Source organism: Hippichthys cyanospilos, chromosome 3 (genome assembly GCF_059441005.1).
Source record: "Hippichthys cyanospilos isolate Australia breed blue-spotted pipefish chromosome 3, RoL_Hcya_1.0, whole genome shotgun sequence".
NCBI classification, from domain to species: domain Eukaryota; kingdom Metazoa; phylum Chordata; class Actinopteri; order Syngnathiformes; family Syngnathidae; genus Hippichthys; species Hippichthys cyanospilos.
This window is the reverse complement of record NC_142371.1, coordinates 19,678,524-19,702,363: the sequence shown is the minus strand read 5'-3', so window position 1 is coordinate 19,702,363 and position 23,840 is coordinate 19,678,524. Positions and strand designations below refer to the sequence as shown.

Here is a 23,840-nt window from a genome sequence, read left to right as displayed (position 1 = left end):
GCAAACTTGCCTTGTTCTCGCACAAGTCTCCCAGTCATAAATCTGCTGCCCGTGTTGCCGAGCTGCGCAAACATTCAAACGCCTTTAATCTTGCCGTCTGTACTTGTGTGCGAGCGCGCCGGCCGGCGACCACCGGCGCTAATAAAGAAAAAATGCTCAAGATCTTTCTTTCCAGGGCAAAACGCGTTATGCAAAACACGTTATTTTCAATGATGCTTTGTTTTTATTTACAAAAAAAACATTTATTTCAAGCCTTGTGTAATTTTACTGTATGCTACAGGCCTCTAATATATATATATATATATATATATATATATATATATATATATATATATATATATATATATATATATATATATATATATATACAGTATATATATATCCATCCATCCATTTTCTATAGCTGCTTGTCCCAGTAGGCAGGGGACACCCTGAACTGGTTGCCAGCCAATCGCAGGGCACACAGAGAAGAACGACCAATCACGCGCCCAATCACACCTAAGGACAATTTAGTATGTCCAATTCATCTGCCATGCATGTTTATGGGGAGTGGGAGGAAGCCGGAGTGCCCGGAGAGAACCCACGCAGGCTCGGGGAGAACATGCAAACTCCACACAGGAAGGTCGAACTGTGAGGCGGACGTGCTATTCACTGCGGCACCGAGCCACCGAGATTTGTGTTGTGTGAATTTTGTGTGAGAATGTTTAGAGGGCGGGATCATTTATGTGAGACCAATCTGTGAGTGAGATTTCATGAGAGTTTTCTGTGTTTTTTTTATTGTGAGAGGTGTTTTAGTGAGTGGGGGAAAATGTGTGAAATTTCTGCTGCGTGAATTTTATTTGAGAGTTTTATGCAAGATTGTTTCCTGTGAATGCGAGCTTTTATGTGACATTGTGTTTGTTTGTGCCTGTGAGAGGTGTTTTGTTGAGTGGGTAAACAATTCTGTAAGATTTTTTTATGAGCGTGAGAGTTTAGAAATGAAATGTGAGACTATTTTCCTGAGAGTGTTATCTTAGACTTTTTGGGTGTTTATTTGAGTGTGAGACTTTAAAGTGAATCATCACTTTATGTGAGACTTTTTCTTGTGAGTGTGAGGTTTTGTGAGAGTTTTTTAGGGTGTTTGCGCCAGAGAGCTATCCTGTTGAGTGGGACACCATTTGTCTTTGATTTTTGTCGAGTGGTATTCTTATATGTGTGAGAGTTGTGGAGAGTGAGAGAAAAGTAATGTGAGACTATCTTCTGCGAGTGTTAGGTTTTTGTGAGAGTTTTTGGGTGTTTGTGACTGGGTGAATGTGAGATTTTTTTTTTTTTTGATTGTGTAATCTGAGTAAATTGAGAGTTTCTTTGCCTGATGAAAGATTCTTCATGTGTGTGAGATGTATTTTATTGAGAATTTTTGTTGTTGTTGGCTCCTTTTTGGGCACCAATGAAAGCGGTCCAAATCAAAGCGATCAAACATCCAAAGTTGTAATTTGCACAAACGGCGCCCTTCGCATGAGCGCTTTTGTCTCATTTGAAGAAGAGAGAAATGGAGCCACGCGACTTGAGAATCGATGAAATGGCGGAACGGCGACATGAGGGCGCCAGTGATGCCCTTCCCTTATAAACCACCAACAACAATCACACCTTCTGAAAGTAGGCGTCACAAACGAGTGCCCATCTGATGCTGATGGTTGGGTAGGTAGCTAGCAAGCTAATTAGCAAGGTATAAAGATAGGTAACTAGCTAAAAATAGAATAAATAACTAGCAAGCTAAGACTAGATACCTAAAATTATTGGTAAGTTTAGCTAGCTAGTTAGTTAGCTTGATAGATAGATAGATAGATAGATAGATAGATAGATAGATAGATAGATAGATAGATAGATAGATAGATAGATAGATAGATAGATAGATAGATAGATAGATAGATAGATAGATAGATAGATAGATAGATATTTAATTAGCTAAAAAGCTAGCTTTTTAGATAGCTAGCTTTTTAGATAGATAGATAGATAGATAGATAGATAGATAGATAGATAGATAGATAGATAGATAGATAGATAGATAGATAGATATTTTATTAGCTAAAATGCTAGCTGGCTATGTAGATAGCTTTGCTTGCTAGATAGATAGATAGATAGATAGATAGATAGATAGATAGATAGATAGATAGATAGATAGATAGATAGATAGATAGATAGATAGATAGATAGATAGATAGATAGATAGATAGATAGATAGATAGATAGATAGATAGATAGATAGATAGATAGATAGATAGATAGATAGATAGATAGATAGATAGATAGAAAATTAATCTAAAGCTATCTTCTGCGTTTTACACATAGAAAATTAGCTATCTAGATTTACCTCATATTTTGTAGACACAGAGATAGACAGATAGATAGAGAGATAGATGGCTGGATGGATAGGTACGTAGCAAGCTAACTAGCAAGGTAGAAAGATAGGTAACTGGCTAAAAATAAAATTAATAACTAGCAAGCTACAACTAAATAGCTAAATTGCTAGGTAAGCTAGCTTGCTAGATAGATAGATAGATAGATAGATAGATAGATAGATAGATAGCTAGATAGATAGATAGATAGATAGATAGATAGATAGATAGATAGATAGATAGATAGATAGATAGATAGATAGATAGATAGATAGATAGATAGATAGATAGATAGATAGATAGATAGAAATACAAATATATTGACAAACTAGATGAACTATTTACCAATGGACCCTGTCGTTTTTTTCCCCGCTCCAAAAATATCAACCTCATTCCCTTTTTTGAACTACCCCAGCAAGCAGCCAGTACTCGCAAGAGCTAAGCCTGCACAGAATAGTCCCGATTGAGACGGTATCGAAACAAAGCCACTTCCCCTGTCGGACGTGTGTTAACAATGCACTCTTAGGCCTTGCGAGACAAGACTCTCCCTGGCCTAGAAAGAAACGAGCCGGTCGAATCGGATAGATTGGAGCCACATGAGGGGGAAGCAAAGGGTTTCAATCTCTGTCGTGTGTCACAATCTCCGGGCTGACATCACTTGGTCGTCTCTCCGGGGAAGACAGAAAGAGGCCATGACAGAGAAAAAAGGGAGAGAGACGAAGCCGTAGCAAGAGCACAACTCAAGATTTGTACAGGTCGTACAGTGGAGCTTAGGCGACACAAAACATATCAAAAAAACATATTGTTATTTTGTTTTGTCTTTCTAAGAACTCGAACTCATGAACTCACACTTTTTTTCAACGCATTATAAACACATTTCAACAATTACATTTGAAATGTGAAGAAAAGTGCGGAGGACTTAAAACGGACCCAGGGGGAACGCCTTGGTCCGAAGCCAATCAGAAACGCAGTTTTGGCACGCATTTTCCTCTCATCCTTCCTTAATAGCGGAATCATTCTCCACGCGTATGACAAGAAATCCAAATCCAAATTTTTTCAAACTCCATCAACGTGTTTCCAAACAAAATTTTAAAAAAAGCAAATATCCTGCCGATACATCACAATCATATCAGAGCTTTTAATTGGCCCGAAGATAAAAGGGGAAGAGTAATCGGTCGAGTCTGTTTGTTTTATAGGCGCTTTGCTCCCTATTGCATTGTCTCCTTATTATGCTCCTGCCCGCACTTATTAATAGCAGCATCGTTTGTTTTGCACTAATGGGGGATCATAGCACTTGCTCAGCATCCAATCAGATGGCGCCATGTTTGATTTCCTATGCTGACCAGTATAGAGTGGAGAGTAAGTCCCTGAGCATTTTTTCTATATCCTAAAATAATTATTCCATATATGTACGTGTGAATTTAAGCCTGCTAGCTTAATGCTAATGGGAGATGCCATAAAAAGGCTAACAAATAGCATCTATGTGACTTTAAGATAGTGCTTCTCAACCTAACTCAATGAAGTGAGCAAGTGCCTTTTTGTGTGCTGTTTCTATAATAACAACTTTGAAACTACATTTTTAGTTGTAATTTTATCAGCGATAAATATATCGTGTGGCATAATCTGGCGGAAATATTTGTCATTAACGACAATGCATACCCAAATAAAGGCACTCTGCGTTTTACAATAACAATAAACATTTAAAGTTCCAATTAATTAGTGCTTAATTTGAAAAGAAAATTTACGGTTCCTTTTTCTGGGATAGATTTGCTATTACCCGCCTACCTCATGGACTTCATGAAATGTCTTCGTGTAGCTCCAGAAGTACGTGTACCCCAATTTGAGAAAAAAATAACATTTGAAAACAAATGGTGCAGCAACACATATAGACAGACAATATATTAATTGCATACGGGCATGTATTAATTTTTTTATGTTTTTGAGGCAGGCTGGAATCGAACGGGGGGGGGGGGGGGGGGGGTCGGACCCGCTGGGAAACGACCACTCTACCACCGAGCAATGCCACCCCTATATAATCAACAATAGACAATATAATAAGAATTCCGAGCGAGTATTCTTTATCGTCTGCATGGAATGACTCCTGTTACTGCAGTTTTGAGTCAGTTACACCATGAGAAGCTGCCACAAAATGAAAACGATGCACAAACTGTTTACATCGTCACATTATTTTCCATACTTATATCTGTTTTTTTTTTTTTGCGGGGTTGTTGCTGGAATCACATTTCTTTTCAATGTGGAAAGCAGATTTGCTTTATTGCCTACCTTATTATTTGCTCGATTATGTAGTCTGCTCGTGGTAATGAACAGAATAAGAATTTCATCGCGTGGTATTACTATGCATATGACAATAAAAGTTAAACATTTTTAAATTTGAGATAGTAGATGGTTTAAGTTGGTCGCGCAAGACATGAAGAAGAAAGATTTTTCTGCAGTCGGGTTTTTATCTTTGCTCTGATTGTGATGTCATCACTCCGTATCATTTCTGCATATTGGATGGGACGGCGACAGGCACGAGGTGCGCATATACTGGCGCATATTCTACCCCCCCCCCCCCCCACACACACACACACACACACACACACACACCAAGACGCACTCTCAGGTCGAGTTTGGAGATCCCCCACACGTGAGTAAATCGAGAAAAAAAAACGCATCTCATTTCTGGTACGCATATTAACACAAACATGGTCGCCACGCTGCACCACACACACACGTTTTTTCTTCTTCTTCTTTTTTTAGAAATAAATCAGGATGAGAAATGGCGTCATCGTGGCTCGTTCCTGCCAAAACACACTCCACAATATGGTCATTAGGAAAGGAGAATTACTCACCCTGCCACCGGAGTCGTGCGCACGTCAGCAGCCAAGGGAGCACACGCACACACACACACGCGCGTGCGCGCACACACGCGCACCAGGGAGGCTTGTTGGGATTTTGCTCCTCTTCGTTCTTCTTCGGTTCCTCCTTCCCGTCATTTATCCATCAGCCGTTCTTGCTTGGATCCATCCCGAGCGGGCACTGCGGTGTGGATGTGCTTGTGCCCGCCACTTCGCCTTCAAAAGTGTGTGCGCGTACGCGTGTGTGTGTGTGAGAGCGAGCGAGCGGGAGAGAGAGAGAGGAAGAGTGTGTCAGTGAGAGAGGGAACGACGGAGCTTTAATGATCCCCCCCCCCCTTCATCAAATAGTGGAGTAGCGCAAAGCTTTTCAAGTCGTGCGTTGCGCGCGTGTGAGAATGTTAAAGAAGTGTGTGTTTCGTGTGTGCGTGAGAGAGGAGATGAGAGATGGTGCATCGAGGAGCCGAAGTGCACGTGACCCAAAGACAAAGTGAAGTAAGTGCCTGCATGAGCTCATCTATTTGTGACTCATTCAAATAAGGGATAAGAAGATTGTCAATCACCTTTTGTTTAATTCTTTTTTCCCTTTTCTGTCACTGCAATTGATTTTTTTAAGAATGAAATATAAGAGTGCACACAACGAGGGGAAACAAATAATGGAATCGAGACGACAAAAAAAAGCGCACTTCTTAAAAATATCAGTTGTAGTACCAAAAATGACCTGTGGGAGGTAGTGTGGTACCACTGAGCGTCCACACTGCAGGGAAGATATGAAGAAGAGTGGTTTGCTTTCGTTTTAGAGCCTCTCGTTTGATTTTAGCGGAAAAACTCACCTATGTGCTGTAGTGGTGCTTTCTAAAGCGCTTCCAAATCCCGCAAAATGTTTTTTTGGTCCCCTTTTTTCATTTTTAACCCTGCTTTATTCTTTTCCTTCCCCTTCTGTTGGTCATCTCCCACCCATCCATTTTTTTCTTCCCCTTTTTCACTCCTTTGATTTTCTTTTTGTGTGTGTGCGTCCTTCCTTCCCGCCTATCGATCCTTGATGTACTTTTGCCTCCCAGTCTCTCCGCTCCTCCCGTTTCTTGTCCTTCTTTTCTTGCGTCCTCGTCCTGTTAGAGGCCCCTAGAGGTCCCGGTCTATATATAGAGGCCCGTCTCATTTTTAGCTACAATGTCAGAAGTATCCGGCGACCTTCGACCTCGGGTGTCACCATTATCGCAACGTCAGGGGGGGGGGGGGGGGGAAGAAAGGTGTAGAATGAGAGGAGGGATGGAAATAGATGAAGAGGGATGAGAATGATGTCATGGATGACAGTGAGCGATGAGCGTGCAAGGGGATGGGGGGGGGGGGGGGGGGGGGGATGGGGGGGCTCCAGCTGCAGCGCATGTCAACACCGGCGGGTTCAAGTCTCTAGTGTGTGTCATTCATTTTTCGAGCATCATTCAAAGTCTTTCAGCGCTCAAGAGGCGCTCGGTCACATGCACAAAATGACGTTCTTCACTTTTCATGAAACTATTATGATGTGGAAACACATGGATTGCATTTCTTGAGTGAGATTCGAAAATATGATTTCAGATGTATATATTTGTATATGCACAATGTGTACGCTCATAAAAAATATGTAAAATAATAAATGGCTACCATAGATTGATTGTCCAATTACCTTGTTTGACTTGAAAAATGTTCCACTTCTCATCTACGTATGATCATATTTCTATAGTCCGTTTAAACAGACTTAAGAGTCAAATATTTGCAATCGCCTGCTTTCACTTAGGGGTGAAAAACCAAGAATTTGTCCCTTTTTCCTGATATAATACAGGCTAAACCTCTGACTGAATACCATGTTTAATTTGAATGTATTTTATTATTTTTAATTTATATCATTGTCAATATGAATCAGTGAGTCAATACGTTTTTTGAATAAAGGTTCACTCAGAATTGAATCGGAATAATAGATTAATCAACAGATTAAGCCATTATTAAAATAGCCAATAGTTGCAGCCCTAATATATATATATATATATATATATATATATATATATATATATATATATATATATATATATATATATATATATATATTGTATATATTTTTTTACTTTAATTATTACATATAAGCAGCTTTAATACAGGTATTTATCTTTATAAATGTATAAAAACACACATGTAGAAATGTATATACAGTATGTAATAGTATATAATACTATATATATATATATATATATATATATATATATATATATATATATATATATATATTTAATATAACATATTTAATATAAACATTGTATAATTTTTTTACTTGAATTATTACATGTAAGCAGCTTTAATACAGGCATTTATCTTTATAAATGTATAAAAACACACATGTAGGTATGTATATACAGTATATAATACTATATATATATATATATATATATATATATATATATATATATATATATATATATATATATATGTGTGTATGTATGTGTGTGTACATATGTACGTAAGTGTATATACGGTATATAGTGTATATACGGTATAAGGTAGCTCATGATTCATAAGACAAACCTAAAATAATTATCCACTATGTGAACACGCAAGTTAAAAGGATAATAAAGTTATTGACACCTTTTCAGCAGTAAAAAAGGACAATTTGATGGAAAAATGAGCCTTTTTTACTGCTGAAAACGTGGTAATAAGTTTCTTATCCTTTAAATGTACATGTTTTTGGGATATGGGGAAATGGAGGTCTGGGCCGAACCCAGATTCCAACCCAGTACCTCCGGACTGAGACAAATGCGCCACCCGCAACTGCGCAGCGCCCCCCCGTACTGTGTAGCCTTATCAACAGATTAAAAAAATCCCCCAAAACAATGTCTTCTGACAGAATGATTAAAAGCCAAGAGCGCAAAAAGAAGCCGGCGAAAAGTCACCAAGGACGGACGAGCGATGAAGGGCAGATAGAGTCCGGGACGGAACACCGGCCGGAAAAAGCAGACAAAAAGCGAGAGGGAGAACTTGATGAGATTTTAATGTGAAGGTCAACTTGTTAGAATCTCTGAGGGGGTATTAGTCCCATCAGCGTTCCTGAGTGTGTGTGTGTGTGTGTGTGTGTGTGTGTGTGTGTTTGGGGTGCACAAGGAGGAGGATGGGAACGTGAGATGCCCGAGAGAGGCTTTTGCTGCTTTGGCAAGTACACTACTACAGTAAATAGAAGGGTCAGCAGCTTGTGTGTGTGTGTGCTTGAGGTTGCACTTTTGCACGTATGTGTGAAAGTGGGAGGTGGCGTGTCAGGGGTGGCGCGGGGGGGTGACAGAGAGGCGAGAAGGCGAAAAGCAGTTTGTTCTCCACTGCTCTTTATTCTTTTTTTTGTTTTTTTTACGCTTCCTTTTACCGTTTGTTTTCCAATCAGCGCACAGAATATTTACACAAAGTCACTAATTAAGCCATTGGGATTGTTCGTGAAAAAAAAAAAAAAAAATCAAATCAAATAAGGTGATGTGATTTAAACTTCCTGGGATTTGTTGAGGAAAGTCAATGCGGGTATGCGCTGTTACGTTCTGTGTAAAAAACAAACAAAAAAAACAAACAAAAAAACAGTCTTAGAATTTATCCTACAAGAGTGTTTTGACAGTATTTTCAATCATATTCACCAGTATTTTCAAATATAATTGTAAGCTAAATGCTAAAAACATAGCATTTCTCATGATGCTATTGGGTGCGCTCGTCTCCACCAAGTGGCATTACGGGAACGAATTCTATGCTAGCATTTAGCCTACAAGAACGTTTGGACGTGATTGTAAGTAGATCCAAACATATTTGTTAGTATGTTTGAACATAATTGTAAGCTAAAAACATAGCATTTCTCATGATGCTATGGGGTGCGCTCGTCTCCACCAAGTGGCATTACGGGAACGAATTCTATGCTAGCATTTAGCCTACAAGAACGTTTGGACGTGATTGCAAGTAGATCCAAACATATTTGTTAGTATGTTTGAACATAATTGTAAGCTAAAAACATAGCATTTCTCATGATGCTATGGGGTGCGCTCGTCTCCACCAAGTGGCATTACGGGAACGAATTCTATGCTAGCATTTAGCCTACAAGAACGTTTGGACGTGATTGCAAGTAGATCCAAACATATTTGTTAGTATGTTTGAACATAATTGTAAGCTAAAAACATAGCATTTCTCATGATGCTATGGGGTGCGCTCGTCTCCACCAAGTGGCATTACGGGAACGAATTCTATGCTAGCATTTAGCCTACAAGAACGTTTGGACGTAATTGCAAGTAGATCCAAACATATTTGTTAGTATGTTTGAACATAATTGTAAGCTAAAAACATAGCATTTCTCATGATGCTATGGGGTGCGCTCGTCTCCACCAAGTGGCATTACGGGAACGAATTCTATGCTAGCATTTAGCCTACAAGAACGTTTGGACGTAATTGCAAGTAGATCCAAACATATTTGTTAGTATGTTTGAACATAATTGTAAGCTAAAAATATAGCATTTCTCATGATGCTATGGGGTATGGCGCGTCTACGATCTGTGGCAAGATGGAAAAAAAAATGCTATATCCTTGGCATTTATACTACAAGAACGTTCTGATGTAGTTTTAAGTATATTTGAACATATTTGCCATTAAGTTCAAATTTACTTGTAAGCTAAATACCAAAAACACAGCATTTCTCATGATGCTAAAATGCTACAAGAACGTTTGGATGTAATCGCGAGTAGATTTGAACATATTTGTAAAAATACGTTTGAATGTATTTGTAAGCTAAAAGCTAAAAATATAGCATTTCTATTCACGCTATAGGGTGTGCGCGTCTATGTTCTGTGGCAAGATGGTAAAAAAAAAAAAAAGCTATATTCTTGGCATTTATCCTACAAGAGTGTTTTGACAGTATTGTTAAACATATTCATCAGTATGTTCAAATCTACTTGTAAGCTAAAAGCTAAAAAATAGCATTTATCACAATGCTACGGGGTACACTCATTTACACCATGTGGCCTAATGGGAACGAATTCTACGCTAGCATTTAGCCTACAAGAACGTATGGATGTAATCGCGAGTGGATTTGAACGTATTTGTAAGTATGTTTGAATGTATTTGTAAGCTAAAAGCTAAAAACTTAGCATTTCTTCTCATGCTACAGGGTACGCTCATCCACACCATGTAGCATTATGGGAACAAATTCTATGCTAGCCTTTAGCCTACAAGAACATTTGGATGAATTTGCAGGTATTTTCGAATATATTTCGAAGATCATACTAACGTAACGTTTGAGTGCAGCACAGTAAGATTTAATTGCATTCAAGAAGATCCAAAGTGGCGCTAGTAGCCGAAAAAAACAAACATGTCACAGCTTAGTCGTTTTAATTGACTAGCTTGAATCGTCTTAGTAGCGAGCGCAAAGAACAAACCGGTCCATGGACCGTTAAGCCGGGTATGAAGGCTATTGAATAAATTCTGAGCGGACTTTCCATCCGGCCACCTGGTCAGGCTCAGATAGCGCCCCGTGACAGTTGACGCTATTATTTGCTCGCCATATTGAACGGCTTCCAGGGAGCCGCGAGTTTTAATTACAACTAATCGATGAGGACGCCGGGACGTCATCACGCGCCGGCGAAGCGCGCAAGCTCACAAACCGCCAATGAAATCCTCTCAAAATTACAGTGATATTTCAAAGTAATGACGAAAGACCAAAATAGCGGCTCAATCCGAGGACGGAGCGGGAGGCGGAGCTTCGAGCCCGCGGCCGTCGTTGGCGGGGCTTCGCGCTGGGTTTTGTGAGGGTAGCGTGTGTATGATTGCGTGTGAGTGTGCGCGATGGCCATTTTGGAGGGCGAGCGAGCCCACGGGACCATGCCGACTGATTGGGGGTCAATGGGATGGCCGTCCGCAACGAAATGCATCACGTTACAAAAAACAGGAAAATCAGATACCATTTCTTAAAAAAAAAAAAAAAAAAGATGTAAAAAAAAAAAAATACAAAACTACATACAAATAAATAACTAGTATGAAAATTAAGGTGATAATAAAATGGTAAAAGTGTTAAAATAGTCAAATGAAACAAACATGGCTCTAACCTAATTAGAAATTAACACAAAAATAATCACAAATAAAAGCAATAGAACATAAATAAAATGCACGAAAAATTTAATAAAACAAAAAACTGCAAAAAACAGGAAGGAAAAGAAAGGATTTAAAGATTACAAAACCAAACACAAATGTTTATAACAATTCAATAAAATAAATGTTTATCTTAAAATAATAAACCTTAAAAAGAAAAAAAACAAAAAGCTTAAATTTGCTTCAGAACAAAAACAAAATTGAAAAAATATCAAACAAATGAATAAAAAGCAAATAACCAACATGCAACCTAATAATAAATTAATAAACTTAAAAGAAACTGAAATGAACAAAATAAACAGTAGCAAAACAAAATACATTTCATATAAGATTTTAAGAATACAAATAACACAAATTAAAAATGTTAAAAATTAAAATCAAGTAAAACTATAAATAAAAAGCATTATGAAAAAATTTAACAATTAGAATAATTAAAATCCAACGAAAAACAACAAAATGACTCTTTAAAATTTCAAAAGAAAATAAATCAAAGCAAAATGGCTCGGAATAATTACTGTAAATAAAATACAATTAATTAAAAAAAACAACGCCTGTTCAAATATTAAACAGAAAACCAAAAACATCACAAAATAAGCACCCAAAAATAGAAAAAAAATATGTGAAACAATAACATGCAAGAAAAAAAAGCCTTAAATAAAATGAAAGAAAAACAGAAAAAAAACAAAAAAAAACAGGAATCTCGATGCCACAATTTCGTCAGCCGCCGTGAACCAGGAAATTTGCAGGTTTACATTCCAGCATCTGGTTGCATTTGGCAGTACTGTTACAAAAACAAGCAAAATGGCACAACAACATAACCCCTTCTCCAACTCAAGTATTTTTATTGCTTTCCGCATTTAACAGCCGTATAATGCGTCTTGGAAACTATGAAAATCATGTCCAAATGATTTTACGCATGCAAGATGATCCTGCTATTTTCTCTATACTGTATATTAGAAACTCCTCGGTAATTTTGACATTCTTGAGTGTATCTAGTAGAAATAACCCTTTGTGCACTATTTTGACCATTTTGGTCATTTTCTTCCATAACATTCTCGCAATATTTTAGCTAAGGGATGACACAATTTGGCTCACTCATCTGGGTGAAATTTCAGCTCCCCAGTGTCAACGCTTTCTCTTTGATGTGAAACGCCACTGATGCAAAGATCGAAGGAACGGACGAAGTATTGCACACGTGGTAAATAAACGAGAGAACAGCTATGGAATGTACTTTGTGTACTTTGTGTACTTTGGGCGGCGGTACAAAACGAGACGATTTTGGCTAGTTTTTAGACGGCGGTGAGGGGCGAGGGGGCAAACTCGGGGTTGATGAAGGTAAAGCCCTGGAAGTCCTCCTGGTTGACGGCCGCCAGCACGTCCGGGTCCGAGGGAGTGAGCGCCGACGGGGCCGCCGTGAAGAACTTGTCGAAGTTCTCGCCTTTTCTGCCGCCCTGTCGGAAGACACAAATAAATAAAGTCATTTTATCCCCAAAGGTTAACCCGTTCATTCTTAAAGACATTTGCACCTTAGCAATGACATCACACAGGTGGCATTTCGCATGACCCCAAACTAAATTTCAGTAGAATTACATGCTCAAAATAATAATAAAAAAAATATATATATATATATTATTGCTCCTGTGTAAATGATTATTGGATCAATGGAAAAGGAAAAGTACAAATTAAACATCCTAAAAATGTGTCTGACTGCACTCACCACCACCAACACACCAGTACCATCTCATGGCAAACAAGTGAACTATATTCATATTGTCAACTGCTATGATTAATATGATTAATGTAACTTATTTTCTTTACATGATATATTTTATTATTTGACTATTTTTTTCTGTTAACACTAACAAATATAAAATGGACATTATCTACGGCTAACATTGTACATATTCATACAAAAACACAAAGATACCACTTTGGGCCGTTGCATCTGACATTAGCGTCTTTAGCACGTTGTTAGCACTTTGTTAACACATCGTTAGCACGTTAGCGAGAGGACTGAATGTCACGCAGGAGGAACTTTGCATGACCGCAAACTAAACTTTAGTGACCTTTCATACTAAAAAAATAATGAATTAGATTTTACAGGCACCCATCATTTAGTAAATGCAATCAGGCACGTTACTGTTGTTTTCATGCAGTAATCTAACAATCCAAGTGTGTCGAAGTTGTTGAAAATATGTTGACGAGGGTCTTATATTTTTTGTTTTCAAAACAAAAATTGCAAAAATCTCCGACCATCTTTCTGTGTAAACATCTGATGTTACAAACTATCGCTTATAGTCCAGTGTACATAAAAAGAATCCATTTTCTGTTAATTTTTTGTTCGCGCGGTTTATAATCCGAAAAATACGCTATGTTTTTCCTTCCGTACGCTTTAATAACAGTTTTGCAACAGCTGAAAACATTGTCGTTGTTTCTTTTTCTTTTTATTTGTATTTCATTTGCATGAGTTGATTTCTCGTGGGCAAAACTCATTTTCTAGAAGCGAAAATGTTTCCCTTTCGAAAAAGTCCAAGCAGACAGCAAGCGTCTCCCGTCTTTGGTCGTGACGTGAGTTTGGTGTGGCTAATGGGCCAGACCCCTGACCCCTGAGCATGATGGGGGCCGGCAAACAGGCTCGCGGGCCGCTAATGATGACGGATATTTGCATAGGCGAAGAAAAGGCGGGGACAGGAGGTCAGAAAGTTCCTGTCTGTTAATGGCTGGACTGACAATCAAACTGATGTGGGAGAGATGGGTTTAGGGTTCAACTTTTTCCACCTTTAGCCACCACATTTGAAGAAAATGTGAAATGGAACAAACGGAAAAAAAAAAAAAAACATCACACCCACCAGACACGCTGATTACGAAAGCCATTCATGTGTGGACATCGTTACGGATGAGTTTTCCTAGATGAACTGTTTCGCTCCGATTCAACCAATCAGAGGACAGAAATTCGGATGGTACTACCTCGGGCATAGGAATAGTCAAATTTTTAATATAATTTGAAGAAGCAGCATTATTGATTCTGAAAGCCCAAGGCAGATAAAATTGACGTGGCAACAGAGGCTGAAAGCTGATTGGACAAAAAAAAAAAAAAAAATCTAACATCCATATCTATATAAGGAAAATTACAGAGGCCAGTGAAGAAAAAAAGCTCTCACTTTTATCTTACAGTTCTGACTTTATTCTAGACATTTCCAATTAAAATCAAAATCTGAATTCTGAATGGGTTCTCACTTCCAAGTCAGAGATTCTCAATTTGAAATGAGAAATCTGACTCGACGTTTATTTCACGATTCTCACTTTAAAGTCGGAATTAAGTCGGAACTTTGTAAGAATTTATTGCCACTGTAAAATCTGAACTGATTTAAGAATTTGGACTACTCTTAGAATTCTGGGCGGGATTATCACTAGTCAGAATTATGACAAAAGTCAGAATTCTAAAGTCTGAGTTCTCACTTAAAATCCGCACTTTAAAATCAGAAGTGAGAATTTTGACTCCCGGAACTCTGACTTCACTCTCAGAAATCAGATTGTAAAGTCTAGTTCACTCGTTTCCTCTCATAGTCAGTAGTCAGAATTCTGACTACAGACTTTGAAGTCAAAAGTCTCCCTTGATCAGAATTCTTAAATCCGAATTCAGCATCAGTTTGACTGACCGATCTGGGAATGAAGGGCGGCGGGATCTCCAGCCTTTCCAGACGGTCCCAGTCGATCCAGCGGAAGAAAGGATGCTCCCTGATCTCGCGTTCCGCGTTCTCGCCTCCGCCCAGGCGCTTGGCGGGATGCTTTGTCAGCAGCTTCAATCAAAAAACGACAAAATAAACCAATAAATAAAAGACAGTCACTCCTTGAGTGCTGTCCTTCCTCACTTAAAAAGCTTACATTTCATCAAACTCATTCATGTTACACAGAGACAATCCAAGGATTTACATAATGCAGTCTGTCAACAGTAAAGCATGGTGGTGGTTGCATGATGGTCTGGGGCTGCTTTGCTTCCGCAGGGCCCGGACAAATTGCTGTGATGGACGGAAAAATTCATTCTGCTGTTTAACAGAAGATCCTAATGGCCATCAGTTTGTGCCCTCAAACTCATGAATTCGCTGTTTACCCTGTTTTCAGATTTCCCACATTGCGAGGGGTCAGGTAACGCCCCGCCAGTGTAATGTTGAATGCGCTTGAAGCAGTTATTTTTCCTTGCACGGTTGCATGCGTGTTAGATGATTTCATTTATTTCCTGTCGAGGGAAATTCTTTAGAATATTCAAGTACCGTAATTCCCCAAATGTGGGACGCACCTGTGTATAGGTTGCACCCTTAATTTTAGGGTATACGTTACCATGTATAGGATGCACCAAGAGTTTTTATATATATATATCTATATATATATATGTATAAAAGTTGCGCGTTAAGTGTGTTTCAGATTTCCCACATTGTGAAAGGTCAGCAAACACAGCGCCAGTGTAACTTTGAATGTGCCCTAAGCAGGTATTTTTCTCTTTCCCCGCGACACAGCTTGAGTTCATTTTGCCATAAATAGCCGAAGCTGCGCACCATCCCTGTTCCATCAAGTTTATAATTGTGTGCATATGCCAAAGGACCATAATTAATAACCCAATCAAATGCAATACCTGGACGGACAAGGATGGACTCGGATTTTGGTTCCGTTTGCTTGCTTCTTTTATTGAAAATAATGTCATAACAACCTCAGCGCATTTATAAACTGCACTAGATATATTCTTAGGATGCCTCATGTGATTATAAAAACAAAAATCAGGAAGGGAGAAAATACTTTTCACAACATTGTATATTTGGGTGAAGGTAAGCCACAATCCATCCCAGCTGTCGTTGGGCAAGAGGCAGGCTCCAATTTGGAACGCTTGCCGGCAAATATAAACAAAGCGTCAATGACAATTTGACACGGTGTACGTACCCCCTTGCAGATGGCCACAGCTTCACGGGAGAGACTCTTGGGGTAGGAAACGCACTGTTCCATAATGGACTGGAAAAGCTCCTCCTCGTCAATGCCGTCAAAAGGTGGCTGGGAAGAAAATAGGGTGACATTGAAAAACAGAAAGCAACACACACCGGGAAGGTTTCACGAGGAGGAATACGACACCTGTCCTGCCAACATTTCGTACAGCAACACTCCGTATGACCACCAGTCCACTGCTTTGTTGTAGGGCTGATAGGCCACAATCTGCAAGAAGAAAAGGTCCATCATTCATTCAGATTTGGGAGGCAGAGGTGTCCTACTTTTGTCACAATGAAATTACTCCCACCATTTCAATATAGTCAGTTCGTTGACACCAAGATACCACAAAATGGCCGCCAGGCACTAAACTGGTCTCATAGAAGCTCCAAAATACACTAAAATAATTTCTGAGTGGATGCGTGTCCAACTGGCTGTTCTATTTTTGTCTTAATGAAGTTCCTGAAGTCATATCAACCTAGTTCCTTGGCAGCAAGACACCACAAAATGGCCGCTGGGCACTAAACTGGTCTCATAGAAGCTCCAAAATACACTAAAATAATTTCTGAGTGGATGCGTGCCCAACTGGCTGTTCTATTTTGTCTTAATGAAGTTCCTGAATTCATATCAAACCTAGTTCCTTGGCACCAAGATACCACAAAATGGCCGCCGGGCACTAAACTGGTCTCACAGAAGCTCCAAAATACACTAAAATAATTTCTGTGTAGGAACAGGAATTTCGGTAGGAACTGGGATTTTGTTGAGTAGAGTGTAGTGTAAACTGTATGATTGTTATGGTGAAAAATGTGAGATGTGGAAACTGGGCTTTTGTCGAGTAGAGTACAGTAAAGTCAAATAGAGTAGATCTCTCAGTGGAAACATGGCATTTCAATCCCAAAGACAATTTTTTTATCTTAATTTTTTTTTTTTCCGTTCTCTTAGAGGTGTTCGTGTTAGCCAATGTTGTTACCTTCTTAGCTTCATTTAAAGAAGCAAGCGGACCGAACCAACGTCTGAATTTATCCATGTTCACAAACATGGGCATTAAGAAGAGATTTATTCCGTGTAAAGAAAGTCCATCTTTGCTTTTTGTGTTCAGAAAACTTCAAGCACTCTAATTTTTAATGCTCAGTCATATCTTACTGAAATTGTGTGCTTTTAATCTGAAAGGCTGCGCTATGCATACGACCCCTGGTCTAGCTTCTTTAAAAAACTTAAAAATATGTCTTTGGATTAAACGGTTCATGTAACATGTTGATTATCTTGGCGATGGTCTGGTATCTGCTTTTCCGTTTCTTTTCCTGCCCGCTTCGCCTTTCTTTTTCGATGCAACACTTTCCGTCCTGAAAGATTCCGTTCTGTCACATCCCTCCCGGGCACAAAGTGTCATCTGTGAACCCCCACCTTGAATTCAATTCAAAACTCACACCCTCACAAGTCCAAACCCCTGACGACGTGACTCATTTCAACACTTCCACCTGCTGCCTAAAATCCAATAATCCCCATTTAATTGTCAGTCATTCACGCCTGCCTCAATTCACTGCGGGATGATTAGTTTTTTTTTTGGACCCAAACTCAGGTATGTCGCATTCAAGAAAACTGGGAAGCTCAACTTCAAACATCTCACATTTTTCACCATAACAATCATACAAGTTGATGTAAAAGTTACATATATATATATATATATATATATATATATATATATATATATATATATATATATATATATATATTAGGGTTGTCAAATTAATTCTAATGAAATGAAGCACTGACAAACATGTTTGTGTAGTTTTACAATAAAAAAAGAGAAAAATGTTATATTTTGGACACAGTCTTTAATGTAACAGACAGACATTGGAAGACAGAGCCTCTTTAAGACTCGACTGTACTCTACAACAAAAGCCTAGATTCCAATGAGGGATCTACTTTTCTCTACTCTACTCTACTACACTACACTCTACTCAACAAAATCCCAGTTCCTACCGAAAACTCTTCTCGACTGTACTCTACAACAAAAGCCTAGATTCCATTGAGGGATCTACTCTACTCTACTCTACTCTACTCTACTCTACTCTACTCTACTCTACTCTACTCTACTCTACTCTACTCTACTCTACTCAACAAAATCCCAGTTCCTACCGAGAACTCTTCTCGACTGTACTCTACAACAAAAGCCTGGATTCCATTGAGGGATCTACTCTACTCTACCCTACCCTACTCTACTTGACATTTATCAAGTAAAGTGGAGTAGAGTAGAGTAGGAATAGAGTAGATTTCTCAGTGGAAACTGGGCCAAATGAGTGAGGGAGGTCAATGTTAGTAATACTATGTGGGAATATATTTGCAAACGTGTGTCTGAGCGTGTCCCCAAAACGGAGGTAAACAAGAATAAGTGCGTTTGTAAATATCTGTGCGCGCATGTGTGTGTGTGTGTGTGTGTGCGCCACAAGGGAACCAGCCCACAACCCCCCGGGGGGAGTTTATTGTATCGCATCCAAAATGTCAAATGCAGCAGAATCAATGAGTGTTTTGTTTACATAAGAGTCAGTCGATACTCAGGGGCTCCATATGTTTATCAAAGACGTGCGCTACAACAGTCACGTCCTCCCTTTTGTCTCTCGACTCCTTCAATTGCCCCCTGCGCGCACACGCGCACACCCAAACAAACACACGCGCTCCGTACTGTAAGCATGATTCATCACGCAAATACTTTTTTTTTTCCCCGGTCTTTGCAGGCAGGCTGAATTAATTTGCGATTTTTCCAATAGTTTGAGCACCTTTCTCACACTTCATCAGTCACACTTGTCAAGCGCAATATGAGGACGGTGAGACAAGGTCTCCAAAGGACAGTGGTGCTTTTGCGGCCGGTGTGTGTTGCGGGTTCCCAGCTGTGCTAATTGAATCAGCTAATGGCTAAAAAAATGCTGATAAGGTCACAGGGGAGCCACGAAAGAGGGAACTGCAGCAAAGGTCTGCAGGTGGAAGGAGAGGAACCTTCAAGTTGGGATGGTTAAATGTGGATTTTATGCTGGGGATGCTTTTTTTTTATCCACAATATATTATAGGGGTGAAAAAAGAAGCTCTTCGAATCACTTCAACCTAGTTCCGTGGGATGGTGCCAAAGCACTCCACTTGTCAAGTTCATACCAACTGCACACCGCAAGACGGCCCCATAGCACTTGGTGGAAATGAATTATCTGTAGTCACTTCAACATAGTTCTGTGGCAAAGCACCACTTTTGTCTAAATGAAGCTCCTTAATTCACCTAAATAAAATGACATGGCATCAGAGTTGACAGGAAAGTCAGAGGTTTTTCAACTCATTTCAATATAGTTCCATTATGCCGTAAGGTGCTTGCAAAAAACTACTTTTGTCACAATTAAATTACTTCCACCATTTCAATATAGTCAATTCGTTGACACCAAAATACCACAAAATGGCCGCCAGGCACTAAACTGGTCACATAGATGCTCCAAAATACACTAAAATAATTTCTGAGTGGATGTGTGCCCAACTGGCTGTTCTATTTTGTCTTAATGAAGTTCCTGCATACATATCAACCTAGTTCCTTGGCACCAAGATACCACAAAATGGCCGCTGGGCACTAGACCAGTCTCATAGAAGCTCCAAAATACACTAAAATAATTTCTGTGTGGATGCGTGCCGAACTGGCTGTTCTATTTTGTCTTAATGAAGTTCCTGAAGTCATATCAACCTAGTTCCTTGGCACCAAGATACCACAAAATGGAAGCCAGGCACTAAACTAGTCTCATAGAATCTCCAAAATACACTAAAATAATTTTGAGTGGATGTGTGCCAAACTGGCTATTCTATTTTGTCTTAATGAAGTTCCTGATGTCATATCAACCTAGTTCTTACCAGGATACCACAAGTTGGCTGCCAATCACTACTTTTGTCTAAAAGAGCCTCCAAAACTCACTAATACATTTTCTGGGGACCAGGGTGCGACAAATTGCCACCAATGTTATACTGTATTAATAAATCTCCTGAAGTTATTCCAACCTAGTTCCTTGGGAACAGGATACCACAGAATGGTGGTAAAACACTGCTTTTCTTGCCCGGAAAATTTCATCGCCTAATTTAGGAAAGGACTATGGTCAAAACAGACGGTTGTCAAAAAATCGTGGTACCCTGAACTCCGAATACGTCCCGGTCCCAAAAAGGTGGCGCGGGCTAACCTCGGGGGCGATGTAGTCCGGGGTGCCGCAGAAGGTGTGCGTGGCGTCCCCCTCGAACATCCCCTCCCTGCACATGCCAAAGTCGGCAATCTTAATGTGACCCTGGCTGTCCAGCAGCACATTGTCCAGCTTGAGATCCCTACGAAGAAGACCACACGAGCGATTCCATTTGACGTCCACAGAAGGGGACGTGAATCGGCTTCTTTACCTGTAGATGATCCCTTTGCCGTGGAGGAAAAAGAGGCCCGCCGCTATCTCGGCCGCGTAAAACCTGCGGCGCCACAGAGACAGCTCGCTTCAGAGCGCGCATCGGGAAATAAAAGTAAATCAAAAGCGGAAGGATGACAAGAAAAGGCGGCGGAGTGATGAAAGGCGGCGCAAGCGAGGAGATGAAAGGCAAATCGAAAAATGGAGCAACAGGCTACCAATTAGTTTTGGATGATTGATCAGAGATTATGGGATGACGCAGATGAGGAGATGAGATGAGCGGGAGGGAGGAGGGAGCTCCTTCTCCGGCTCGGGACGTTTTCAAGCGTCGCCGGGAACGCTGAACAAAGCGGACGGATAAATTGGCGCCGGCCAAAAAACGGCGGGCAGATAAGCGCGCCTACGCTGCGTGAGGCTCTTTGAACTTCCCGATGATCTGAATGTGAAACATCAGGTCTCCCCCGTTGACGTATTCCATCACGTAGTAAAGGCGATCCTGGGCAAAAACACCACGCGCGGAAAAATAATCCAAATTGGGACAGAAAGACTTTTTGGGTTGTGAATTTAATCCAAAAGTTTGAGTCAGAGAACACACATTAAAAAACAGTTGATTAAAAAAATAACGGAAATTGCATCAAAAACAGAGTCACCAAACTGTTAGAATAATTATTGTTAGAATAATTATATAGTGATTATACATTTGCTACAAAATATATAACTGTATATATAACATTGTAAACTGTATTATATAAAAATATAACTGAAATTGCATCAAAAACGGAGTCACCAAACTGTTAGAATAATTATTGTTAGAATAATTATAGATATAGTGATTATACATTTGCTACAAAATATATAACTGTATATATAACATTGTAAACTGTATTATATAAAAATATAACTGAAATTGCATCAAAAGCGGAGTCACCAAACTGTTAGAATAATTATTGTTAGAATAATTATAGATATAGTGATTATACATTTGCTACAAAATATATAACTGCATATATATAAAATTGTAAACTGTATTATATAAAAATATAACTGAAATTGCATCAAAAACGGAGTCACCAAACTGTTAGAATAATTATTGTTAGAATAATTATAGATATAGTGATTATACATTTGCTACAAAATATATAACTGCATATATATAAAATTGTAAACTGTATTATATAAAAATATAACTGAAATATCATCAAAAGCGGAGTCACCAAACTGTTAGAATAATTATTGTTAGAATAATTATAGATATAGTGATTATACATTTGCTACAAAATATATAAGTGTATATATAAAATTGTAAACTGTATTATATAAAAATATAACTGAAATTGCATCAAAAACGGAGTCACCAAACCGTTTGGTGTATCTATTGAAGCCATAACTGCTCTATTACTGTTTTTTGTTTGAATTATTATTGCCTACTTTATTATTTACTCGATCATGGAATGCAGCCTGCCCAGGGAAGTGAACAGAATAAGAATTTTATTGTGACAATAAAACTCTTGAATCTTGAATCTAATCCTCAAAATTGGGTAAAATAAAATCCCACGCTTTAAAAAGTTGTTTCAAGAATAACCCAAATTGGGTCGAAAAGGGACAAACTTTTTGGGTTATAAATCAAATACAAAATGTTGAGTCAAATGAGATCACACGCTCTACAAACACTTGATTAAAGAAAAAAAAAAGTGTCAAAAAAGGAACTTTTGGGGTTTTTAATTGAATCTAAAAAAATAAAAAAATGAAAAGTCAAAGAGAGTGATCCCACACTATAAAAACAGTTGATTAAAAAAGGGACTCTAAGTTTAATAATTGTCGAGTTAATCTTTACTTGGAGTTATTACACAAAATGCAATTTACAACAAATAAATAACCTTGATATGATCCTTTTTTTTTTTTAAATTTCTAACCCATCCCATCTGCCATTTTAAAAAAAGGTTTAGCCACCCCTGCTGTACAAATTCCAACTGGAATACCAGCTTGGCATTTAAAATGAGATTATGCTCTTAATGATCTCACCTGAATATATAATAAAGGTTAAATAAATCAAAAGATCAAAACAAACCCAAACACACACACGCGCACACACGCGCACCTCGGTCTGGAACGCACAGTAGAGAGACGTGAGAAAGTGTGGACGGTTCTGGAGCGCCAGGACCCTCCTCTCCACCAGGGCACTCTCCGTGTCCTCGTCCTGGAAGAGGACGTCCTTCTTCAGGACCTTGACGGCGAAAAGACGCTCGCTACCTCGCTCCTCTGCTAGCAGCACCTGACAGAAATTTCACTCAATTGGTCAAAATTTTTTACTCATTATTATGTTCACTGAAAAAAGACTCCAAAAATTCAGCCTATAGGAAGCTTGTCTCGATTTTAGCTCATTAGCTAATATGAACCACTACTGCCCCTAGTGGCTAAAATCTAAATTGATGTTTCACTTTCAGTTTTATATATATATATATTCACAATATATATTCACACACATATATGTATAGAATCATAACCAAAATATTTGGTTTGCAGAGCTTAACTCCATCACAGTATTTGGCTGAAAGGGGAAAAAGCAGAATATTTTCCAAGTGTACTTGAACGTGACTCATAACGCATTCCCCTGCAAGGCTTTACGTTCTTTCTGCGCGTGCCAACTGTGGCGTGGTCAGTGTGTCATAAGAGTTGCGTGTCATCCTGCCTGCCGTGTGCGTCGCGGGCATCCAAAAAAAAAAAAAAAAAAAGGGAAAAATCAAGCACGTGCCGCCACCATTAGGACGGATGTCTGTGCTGGCTCTGCGCAGTCATGCTGAAATGACTGAAAATAACATTTAATTAATGCTTCCCATATTTCAAGGCACATTAATGTCAAAATGTGCAAAATGCACCCGTGTTTTTAATCAGAAACTGCAGCTTGTCTCTGTGTTTCCAACGGTCATGTAAACTCTGCCTAGCAACAAATGACAAACAATCTGACAGGGGATCAATCCCTGATAGGGAAAAAAAATCAGGATCAATTCACATTAACATATTATAGTTCATTGGCAACAAGATGTGACAAAGAACTATTTTTGTCTAAATAAAGCACTTCAAATCACTTCAACGTGGCTCATTAGCAC

At 38.9% G+C, this 23,840-nt stretch overlaps 1 protein-coding gene across 4 annotated transcripts in view; it reads right to left on the bottom strand.

Moving 5' to 3' along the window:
- Window positions 1-8,554: 8,554 nt before the first annotated feature.
- Window positions 8,555-23,840, bottom strand: part of prkcg (protein kinase C, gamma) — a 33,049-nt gene continuing 17,763 nt past the window's right edge. For all 4 annotated transcript variants that reach the window (XM_088410063.1, XM_088410064.1, XM_088410062.1 and 1 more), the window contains 8 exons: window positions 22,832-23,005; window positions 21,138-21,229; window positions 20,735-20,797; window positions 20,527-20,665; window positions 16,475-16,555; window positions 16,289-16,396; window positions 15,016-15,156; window positions 8,555-12,807 (listed from right to left, as the gene is read on the bottom strand). In XM_088410063.1, the coding sequence (XP_088266189.1) occupies window positions 12,646-12,807; window positions 15,016-15,156; window positions 16,289-16,396; window positions 16,475-16,555; window positions 20,527-20,665; window positions 20,735-20,797; window positions 21,138-21,229; window positions 22,832-23,005 (960 nt within the window). In that variant the 3' untranslated portion in view covers window positions 8,555-12,645. The remainder of the gene's footprint in view (window positions 12,808-15,015; window positions 15,157-16,288; window positions 16,397-16,474; window positions 16,556-20,526; window positions 20,666-20,734; window positions 20,798-21,137; window positions 21,230-22,831; window positions 23,006-23,840) is intronic.